Here is an 11,039-nt window from a genome sequence, read left to right as displayed (position 1 = left end):
TTTTTCAAATTCATATTTTTATCATTATCATTGTTATTTAGTATTATTATTAATTTTTTTGGTTTTTTTTTTTTCATTTTTTTTAATTTTTTATTGTATTTGTTATTTGGCTAACACATTGAGGATTCTACACCTTTACATCAATCATGTCATACGAGTTGTTATTAAACTGTTTTTATTTAGATTGTTTTTATTCACACGCGTTTATTTAGCGTTCACCTTTAAATATTTAAATCGCTTACGGGAACTCATGTTGATGATAACAAATTATGGCGGCCGTGTGCCTGAAAGCGTATTGATTTCGTGAGTCGTAATAATTATTTAAAAAAATAAAAATGATAAAATTTAATATCTTAATAATAGGGAAAGGGTAAAGAGAAAAAATAATAATAATAATAAAAAACAAGTTGTTGAAGAGTAATTAATGCCGACAGCTAAATTTTATCAACAAACAAATAAAATGTGAGCAGTCATTGATTCATATGTCAATCGTATTTGTTATTATTAATTTTATTTTTAGTTATTTATCTCTTTCTTAACTATCTGTTAATCATTCTAATGCACAGTCATCATTATGCAATTGTAAGAAAAAAATTTTTTTTTTTTTTTTTAAGTTTTAAAAACTTCCCACGTACACTTTCACGGTGACCGGTGGGAGCCCAGCTCCGAATAAATTCTTATTATGCATTTTATCTCTATTTATTAATTATATTTATAAGTAACCATGGATAATTTGGTAAAATTATTTTTTTTTCCTTGTATAACTTGTCCCTTGCATATTTTTCTATTAATTATATTATTATTATTAATTTATCAATATTATTATTATTATTATTATTATTATTATTATTATTATTATTATTGTAATTATTAATAATCATTCTTTCGTTTTAAAAAACAACATGTATCTTTTTATGTTATAATTGTTTCTCTCATTGAATTTCGTCTTTATTACTTCAATTATTTATTTATCATTATTATTATATTAACTCATAAGTGTTATTATTTATTTGCACGCACTTACATACACACTAAGACGCGATTATCGTCCTTTTAATTAAAAGAAACAAAAATATATAATAAATTAAAATAAAATTGCGCGACCGGTTACGAATACACGGTTGATGCACTTGTTAATATAGATAGCACTGTGGGTTTTGTTTATTTAATCCTTTAGGATTCAATTATTTCTTTTTCCCTTCTGAATTAAATGTATTGAGTACAGTGTGTATGTGTAGGAGTAAATGTTTTTATGTTAGGAGTGTAACATTTTGTAATGTGATTTTTTTCTTTTTTTTTTTTTTTTTTTTTTTTTTTAAATTACTGTGTTGATCAGTATTATCATCATCAATATAACTATACTTTTTTTTTTATTTTGTATAATAATGTATAATTATATATATTTATATTTTTATCTAATTTATTAATTAATCAAGTTCTTGTTATAGTTATCATCATCAATCATCATTAATACGTATATATGATACATTTCAAACAACGCCCCTCCTATCAATTGTTGACGATGAGGATTCATATGAGATGTCAATCTTTTCAGTTCCAACAGAGAATTAATAAAAATTATTTTTCTGTATTCAGTTTTTAATATTAATTTATTTATTAGTTATTTAGACGTGACAATGCAAAAAAATCACATCCAAAATTAATATTAATATTAATAATAATAATAATAATAATAATAATAATAATAATAATAATAATTGTTTAATTTATATGTATCATCAATCGTACACTTAATATAATATTTGTTATTTGAATCGTCTCATTTGAATCATCTTCTTCAACAAAATACAAGCGAGCTTTATTAAGAAGGGACTAACATTCTCATATTGAAATCTTTTTTTGTTTTTTTTTTCTTTCTTTCTTTCTTTTTTTTTTTTTTTTACGTGCTGACACTGATTATACACCATACAACATAATTCATTGCCGTCAAAATTAATAAAAATTAATATACACAATAAAATTATCAGAAATTAGTCAAGGCCTCTAATACGACCTCAAGTGAACATAGTCACTAAATTTCTTTCATTCTTTATTTTTTATTATTTTATTTTAGTTTAATTTAATTTTTTTTTATCGTCCCGCACTGATTACTTTAATAGTCCTGGGTGTCAAGAGTACGAATGTTGTATTTTATTTTTTTCTCAACTTCTCTGTTGGTAGCCGATAGTTCTTTTTATCCTAACCCTGCAGCTGTTCAGACGTAATTAACAAGAGGAATAATTGATACTTCACGTTAGTAACGTCACTGCTTGACATACTTATGTTTAATTTTTTTTTGTTTTTTATTATTATTTTTTTTTTTGTTTCTTTTCACTAACAATGACAATTTGTATTTTCAGCTTGTATACGGAAAATTTGACGTAAACTAAGGACTAACAATTGGGCAGCGTGGTACTTAATTTTTACCTGAAAAATAACAAATAAAATAAATAATTAAAAAAAAAGGGGTATAATTTTTATTTTTTAATTTTTCATAATTATTAAATGCTTTTTTTTTTACCAGTTCAGGGACGAGCTCGTGTCGCAGATACAGGCGTGGCTGGAACTGGAGTATTAGGTGTTCCCATAATTGCCCCGCGTCGTTCAATCTCTAATTCATTCAACTTTTTCCATAGTTCATCTCTTTCTTTTTCTCGTTTTTTCTCTCTGTTAAGAGAATTAATAATTAATAAATACATATAATAGTAATAACAATAACAATAATAATAATAATAAATAAATAAAAAAAAGTAACTCTTTAATAATGACAATAAGTAACTTACTTTTGCCTCTCGGATTTATAACTGGCAGTTAGTTCATCAAAAAGCTTGCTGTTCATTTCCATAAAAGTTTTAAGAACATTATAAACAAGAGCAACAATCGTCTGATTCCAGTGCTCCTTACTGATCCTGTACAACGCCGGGAACATTATTCCCATTATCACATGATTGTTTTCTTCAATCAGCGACATAATGTATTCATTGTTCCAGAAATACAATGCCCTTTCTGCAACCTACAGTTACAAGACACAAAAATTATAATAACAGTAAAATAAAGAGCTCCTTGTCATTATATTATAATTCATTGTAATTAAAAAACAATAAAATTCTCAAGATGTTTATAAAAAATACCTGAAAGTGCGGCGACGAGACACAACGCGCTATTTGCCTGAACAAAGGCTCTTGTATTTTAACAAATTGGCTAGGTTCTATAACATCAAGTATCTCTTCAATTTCCCCGAGAAACATCACCTCTTTCTGGCTGCATGTCTTAGGCCAGAATTTTAGAAGCCCTCGCACCACAGGTTCTGTTAGAGTTGCATCTTTTTCAAGAAATTGCACCACGCAGTACGCCAGTTGCGCGTGATATAGCGATAAACATTTAACTTTATGCAGTGGTAATAGCACCTGTACATCATTTTTAAAATAATTAATTTATTAATGAATCAAACTTTCTAACGTTAATTGCTGTCAGTATGTTATAAAATTATTGATTGACTACCTTGACTAAAAATTGCTTATGCTCTACTTTCAGCGGGAGTGCGAAACCGTTGATAATGCTACCTAAAATTTCCAGTAGCTCGCCGACACCATTAAAGTGCTCTGTCTCGTATACAAACCTGTCAAGTCATTCATTTATAATTATAATTTATTGCTTAATAACTTTGCATAAGTGTCGGATAAATTTAAAATAATCTTAAAAAAAAAGATTTTTATTTCTTACCTGAGGAAAATGTTGTTAATCTGTTTGCGTATAAAAGCTCGCAGGCCAAGAAATTTACCGTAGATACGATGCAAAACCGTTTTCAAAAAATCTCGCTCTCTAGGATCTTCTGAGTCAAATAATTCTAACAGCTAAAAAATATAAATAAATTATTTAAATTAGTTTAAAAATTACAAAATTATAAATATTTTATTTTATTGATGAAAATAATTACTTGTAAAACGAATTTTTGGTCAATAACTTTTTTTCCAATCGTCGGTTGAAAATCCGATGACTCTAGAAAACGTAAAAAGAATTCATAGACCAATTGTAAATGGGGCCAGCTCGCTTCTAATGTTGGATCATCCTCTTCAGGATCAAAGTCTGGATTTTCACTTGGTGGCAACGTTCGAAATAGGTTTGCCGAAATCTATAAATAAATTAAACAATTATTTATTAATATTAACTAGCAACCTTGCAATATTTTTAACTATTGACGTTTTTAAAAATACAAGCTCATCCCGATGTTACACTCATCAAGAGCTTTCATTTGAGTACCCACATGCATTTTGATATATTTTTCATAAATAATATATATAATATATATAAATATATGAAAAATTGATGTGGGTACTCAAATGAAAGGTCTCGACGAGTGTAACATCGGGATGAGCTTAAATCTTCAAAAATGTCAATAGTTCACGAGATACAAGGTAATTTCTTAATTATCTATCTAGAGATAGAGCATTTTCGAATGCAGCCCAAATACTTATCACAATAAATTGACTATTGGTGAGAATGATATAAAACCTTGAAAAGGCACAAATTCAAATTAAGACCTTTGCAACGACACTAAATTTAATTTAAAAAACCAATTTTATCATGTGACTATCCTGACGACAAAATTTTTCTTATTTTCTTAATAATATATATATAAATTTAATCACTTATATTAAAGGTAATTAAAAAAATTTACCATCTTGATGATCTCGGGGTAAACAGGTTCAGTAAGCACCCCACGTCCTGCTGTGATGTATTCCACCAATTCATTAAGGGTGCTACGCTTGATTTCTTTACCCTTGAGATCGGCAACAGGATCCATGAAGTCGAAAGCGACACAACATTGCTGTAGTTTCCTAATGAACAATTCTTCCTGCTCTGACGGAGTAACATCTGTAATTCATAAAATAATACACCATTAATATCACAATTATTATTTATTAATTACTGTTATCTTTTTTTATAATTATAATTAAAACTATTTAATTAAAATAACAAACCATTATTATAATACTATTAATATTAATAAATATAAAATTTTTTTTCCTTCAAATATTAATACGATACTTAAACTACTTTTTCCAAAAGAAAACCTTCAACTTCAATAAATCCCGAGGTTTGATTTATTGCATACAAACAAACGCTGTTATATAAGGTAACTTTGTAAGGTCTTCCCGCTTGTTAGGTAGATAAATACAATGCCTCCATCACTCATCGACAACCACAACAATCACTGGCTGCGACAACTAAACAACCAACCAGACAAGATAAAGATGAGAAATAATAATATAAATAAATGATATGATCCTAAATAAATAGCCGTCTTTACAAAGTATAAATCACCGAGAAAAGAGAAAATAAATAAATGAATTTAATTATTTAAAAATCTCTGGAAGACATTTATAAATAAAAAAATAATTATTTAAAAAGTAAATAAAAATAAAATAGTAAATAAGCAATTTAACGGTGAATGTAGGTCGATAACGTTCAACGAGACACGATTATCAGAGGGAAAAATATTTATTCAACGCTAGCGAGATTCAACGCGAGATGAAGATGAGAAGAGACACATAATGAAGCAATTGCCGTTGTAGATGTGGTTGTAGTTCAAGATGTAATTGAAATCCGAGATAAAATATATATTTTAATATCAACTGCTAAATAAAATAAAGTTTAACTAAATAACCACCGAGATTTACATTATATATTTTTTTAAATCTAAATTAATTAAATTGTTCTACCACAGACTAAAAAAATAATCAATCATTTTATAAAAATTAATAAAACTAAAAAATTGACCTGATAAATAAATAGCCGAATAAATAAAACGAGTAAGAATAAAAATACATAAAAAAATAAGAAACTTCCGGTGAATCTTGGTGGTGTTGATGGCTTGGATGGCACTCGATACCACCTACGTAGATCGCCAATGCCAGTGTAGTGGGGTCAGCAGGGCAGTACGGTTATTTCAGTACACCCGTGTACTATGAAATTGTCCTTTCAGTGTTCTATTCTCTACACTCGTCTATCTACAATACACAGCCACATAGATGCATCCACATATCCACTGATATCATATCATTCTATAGAGTTACATAGTACTATCATACACATAGCTGGTACCACTATTTACTAGTACAGTCGGCTATTGTACGTCTAGTAGTTATTGGATGTACATTATTAGCAAGAAATCAAAGACAGATCGCTAGTATGTACAAAGCTTTTTATCTCTTTAAAATAAATATATCTGTTGTACATGTATGTTTAGCCAGTTACACAGTGTAGCCTAGTAAAACTTAGTCTTGTTTCTTATTCTTGGTTTAGTTTTCTACTCTGTGTCGTACAATATAAGACTACATGTAATATAATATAAGAATTTATAATACGGAGTAAGACTTGTACAAAGCTGCTGGCTACTGGCTGCTTTAAAACTTGCAATTTTTTTTTCTATTATATTCTTCCCTGCGACCACTGCGACAAGAGTCAATTTTCACAGCAATAAAACTAGTGAACAACTTTTGCTGAAAAAAATTGACAAGAAAAAGATTTTATATGATGTAATAAAATCGAACAATGTAGAATAAGTTTAAAAAAATAAAGAACAAAGCTGAAGAAATAATAAAGATAAGGTTGAGGGTTCCTTTTTGATATATAGGTACATATGCATCACTTTAATTTAGCTTTTTTTATCCATTCATATAAAACCGCGAGGAACTTTTGAGCTCAAGTATTAGTCTCAAGATAAGATTTTTTTCGTGGAAAATACTTTACTTTATTGATTCTCCAGGTGGTTGAATTTCTCTCTCTCTCTTTTTCTCTTTTCCACCCATTCTTCATCATCATCGCTTGGATGCTCTTTACTCAAACAAGCCCCTGCTGCGTCTGCTAATTCTTCAGCTCGACACGCTACGGTGCAGCGAGTTGGAGTTACCTCGACAAATTTAACTGTACATATGTGGGCATGTTGTGTGTGTGTGTGTGTGTGTGTGTGTTTATAACGTTCGAGTCGATGACGAACGAACAGCAGTGAGGTCAAAGGCTAGCCACCTTCGATGCTCTCCGCTGAATTTCATTGGCATCTGTTGGGTAAGAAGCGCCGAAGATTGAGGAAAATAGTGTCGAAATAATTTTAAAAAATAATAACGACGTTACTAAATCAATAGAGACAACTATTTCAGCAATAATTACAATAATAGAAGTATTAACAAATATATCTATTAATAAAATTACATTACTGATAAACTGTACATTAAATATGTATTTTATCAGTAATAATTTATAGAAGAATAATCGACGTAATAAAGTTTAACATTATAATCATTATCCACGTAGATACTAAACTGTATTTATAAATTCATTCACCAGTAAGTTAAAACTTTTTAAAAAGAATATTTTAATAATACCAATGAAGCATGTAACCGTCTAACGAGGTTAATAATAATTAAAAAAAAAAAAGTACTGCGTGGATGTGTGAGGTGGTGAAGGTTGATTATCGAGGAGCAATAGTTTGGTTTTATAATAGGAAACGTAAAGGGGAACAAGGTAGCAGACGGGTGTAAGTGCAGCGAGGGAAGTTTTTAAATGTAAACGACGTGGAGGTGGTGGTGGTGGCGGCGGCAGCGGCGGTGATGGTTGCTGGCGACGGTGTAGATGCCGATCGTGGTTCAACGTTATGCTACTCTATAGTACGCCAGCCAGAAGTGGAAAGCGTGGAAGTAAAGAGACGGCGGTCGGGGTGGTAAAGAGTCGAGAGTATTCTAGGCGGGTAGCCGAGGGCATTTTGGATCAATACTCCCACTATATATTCTACCACCAACAGCAGCAGCATTTGCCGCCGCTGACGCTGAAGCTGAGACTGACTATCATACTCTGTACTCCTATCCACTCTGTATTCAACTGTACTCCTCTACTACGGCCTCTATCCCAAGAGTAAACCTTCCTCATCCACCGCTCTGATATTCTTCGTATCATATCGTACCGTGCAGTATGGTATAGTTATTCTTGCTCTCTATCTTGATGTACGGTGTATATTCTGCTGATCACCAACCTGTCTTGCCAACATAATATAATATCAGCGCTAGTATAATTAATTATTATTAATATTAATACTGCTATCATTTTATTATAATTAATATTATTATGATTGATATTGGGTCTAGCAGTATTATACAAAGAGCTGGGTAGTACCTAACTCCATTCTGTACTCGGTGTTATTCTGTTATTCATGGGGATTGTCCTCGTATTATAGATAGCACTTGTACTTTGGCATATATATTATATTATATGAAATACTACTGGACTGGTGTGGGTACGGTATTATTGTGTGGGCGTAAACGGATACGGAAAAGTACGAGGATCCTGTCTCTCGGCTCTTCTGTGTGTATATATTCAATACTGCTCCTCAAGCTCTTCGTCGTGGTGTTCCTCGTTCCTCTTCGGTTTACGTTGTTGTATGCTACAGTAGTTACCACGAGAGCGTATGAGCATCCCCGCATCGATCGCAGCAAGGACATTGCGCCGAAGAATTACGTTACGTCGATCGACACGTGCTCTATGAAAACTAGATGGTGAACTCTGCGGTGATAGTAAATTTCATATATGTGTATGTTTGTAGCTTTGTCTCTTTTCTTCGGCCTTTCGTTTAATATATGTGTACAAATATGAATGTATGTACACGCAACTGCCTGAAACAATTTTATATTGTTTGTCAATGTGAACATATTTTTTTTGTATACATTTACGTTGAAATATAATTGAATTGTACGTTTTTTTTTTTTTTTTTGGTTTGTAGATAACGATTGCTTGAAACTTGCGTTCCTCTTCCAGCTGATAATGATTTATTGGTTGTAGTTGATTGGTGAACAAATTATATTCAGCGGCCTTGGTGTTGACAAAAAAAACACAACAAGTTAGCCACGATGAGATGAAATGTGATGAGTAGAATGTGATGAGATATACAGATAGAGTAACTAGATGTTGATATGTAATTTCTGCAGTTGTGATCTTGACAGTGACCGACTAGATCAATGCCATAGTCGACTGGAGACACGGCTGATGTATCATTATATTTAATAATTATCTTTATTTATTTCATTGGATTATTAATTTCGATTATTAATTAGATCATGTTCTAAAATAAAATAAAAAAAATAATTAACAAGGCTGCGTACTTTTATGATAATTATTTAAGGCCTTGAAATCTACACAAGAGACAAAATAGTCTTTAAAAGAGTTTTAAGTGAAATATTAGGGGGCGGTACTCTACCTAGAAGCACCAGGGAGAGTAGATGGACTGTGAAAGCATTAATATCGTCCATTAAACATTGTAATTAGATATGAGCTCCAGGGAGTTTCTATGTTCAAACATACTATGCAAGTTTGTATTCTCATATTTCCACTTTGTTTAATGATTTAATGTCATTATGACTATTTTTTGTTTTCACATTTTTTTTTTTTTTTTTATTTGGATGAACATTCCGACGGCTGAAAATAGAATTATTTTATTCTTATCTCTAAGATTAAAAGCTAATTTTTATTTTAATAAAAAATTTGAACTATTAAAGTTATTATTAAATGTCAGTATTGTATTATTTGTACCCGCGTAGGAGCAATTTAATATTAAAGTTAAAATTACCACGTGAAACAAATCAGGGAGAATCCAAACAAATTGGAAGGACAAGTGTTAGTCATAGTGTCAGTGAGTAGGAAGATACTGTTTAAAGTTTACGTAGGTTTTAAGCCGCTACACTGGATATTTTGTAATAATTGCAATAAAGAAATACATAAATCCACAATCTAACTCGTAAATAAATAATCTGTCTATCTGTTTAATGCATTTATCAGCAAATAATCTTTTATAATTCAATTGTTAAAAGACAAATAAGAGTTATTATTATTACTATTGTCAGTGTAGTTCAATTATATAATTAATTAAAAATTAATCCGACGTATAATAATATATTTTTAAAACAATCGTAATAGAATTTAAAATCAGGTGATGTAATATTTAAAGTAGCAATCTGCTGTTTTAAATTGAATTTTATCTCGTCAGATTGAATCACTTGATTATAAATATTTAATAAAAAAAAAATATTTATTTTTATAGACAGCATGATTTAGTTTAATAAAAAATATTTATAAAATAAAATACTCCAATAATGAATAATTGAAATAAAAATAGTTATTATGATTAAGTATGATCATGGATTTAAGTTGACTCTGCGAGAGCAGTTTATTAGATAAAATTTTTGACGTTAAGGATTTATTTATAGTTTAGTTATTATAGATCCTGACACACAAAGTCATAAAAGTTGTTCATCGGTAGAGGTTAGGTATAGCAGCATGCCAAGAGTCCTGTGTATATGAAACAATGTCAAAATACCGTTGACGATATAAAAATAATCATAATAAAGAGCTTGAATATAAAAAAATAAATTAATTAAACTAAATTAAATTAAAATAAAATAATTGTATTAAAATTATGAATAATTAATTAAATAGGCTAACCTTTAAGCTGAGGTAGCTGTTGAAGCTCGACGTCCTGCGAATTGCGGTACCGCGACGAGCCTTGTGATTTTTTCGACTTCTTTTTGAGGGATCGCTTTGAAAATGGATCTATCCGATCAACAAACGTCGCAGATGACATGTTGGTTGTGAGATTTGAGGCACTGCGGATGCTGGATGGATTATTTAAATCACCGGCGTCACGCTCGTGCCTCGAATCCGTATCTTTGGCTGAGATCGTGGCGGCTATACTTTACAATAATAAGGACCACCCTGATGAGCCGGTGGCTGCATTCCTCAAATTAAATTACACTGTAGATAATTAACACCAGTAGTAACCGATTATTCGTAATGTTTATATTATATATTATATATTAATATTATACTATACTATATTATTATCCAAGTATTAATAATTATAATAACAGCAACAATAATAATATTACACTTAAAATGTCTGTCAACACGTTTTATGTACTACAGTGCAGGCTTTTTTTCAACAGTCAATATCTCAATATATTTTCATAAGTGTGTTGCACTAGGAAAAAGTTGTT

The 11,039-nt window shown here is 30.1% G+C and overlaps 1 protein-coding gene and 1 long non-coding RNA gene across 4 annotated transcripts; both read right to left on the bottom strand.

Moving 5' to 3' along the window:
* Positions 1-53: 53 nt before the first annotated feature.
* Wdb (serine/threonine-protein phosphatase regulatory subunit widerborst) lies at positions 54-10,978 on the bottom strand. Of its 3 annotated transcripts, none has more exons than XR_012479854.1 (10): positions 10,489-10,978; positions 4,679-4,875; positions 3,938-4,132; positions 3,724-3,854; positions 3,502-3,619; positions 3,132-3,407; positions 2,784-3,013; positions 2,522-2,667; positions 1,750-2,427; positions 54-784 (listed from the first exon to the last, which is right to left on the bottom strand). XR_012479854.1 is itself a non-coding variant. In XM_074248610.1 (9 exons), exons 1-8 carry the CDS (start codon positions 10,625-10,627, stop codon positions 2,526-2,528), a joined length of 1,428 nt encoding a protein of 475 aa, XP_074104711.1. In that variant the 5' UTR covers positions 10,628-10,978; the 3' UTR covers positions 54-2,427; positions 2,522-2,525. The 3 variants fall into 3 exon arrangements, 1 of the variants encoding a protein (XP_074104711.1); XR_012479855.1 differs by having other exon boundaries at positions 54-284; XM_074248610.1 differs by having other exon boundaries at positions 54-2,427.
* LOC141531105 (uncharacterized) lies at positions 4,944-10,094 on the bottom strand. Its single transcript, XR_012479865.1, has 3 exons — positions 8,747-10,094; positions 8,170-8,666; positions 4,944-8,029 (listed from the first exon to the last, which is right to left on the bottom strand). It is a non-coding gene; the product is annotated as an uncharacterized LOC141531105 (long non-coding RNA).
* Positions 10,979-11,039: the final 61 nt, after the last annotated feature.

This window comes from Cotesia typhae, unplaced genomic scaffold, assembly GCF_013202065.1.
Source record: "Cotesia typhae breed Kobodo isofemale line unplaced genomic scaffold, CoteBio_Ctyphae contig_5, whole genome shotgun sequence".
NCBI classification, from domain to species: Eukaryota; Metazoa; Arthropoda; class Insecta; order Hymenoptera; family Braconidae; genus Cotesia; species Cotesia typhae.
The sequence above is the reverse complement of the archived record's forward strand: the minus strand, read 5'-3'. Positions and strand labels throughout refer to the sequence as shown.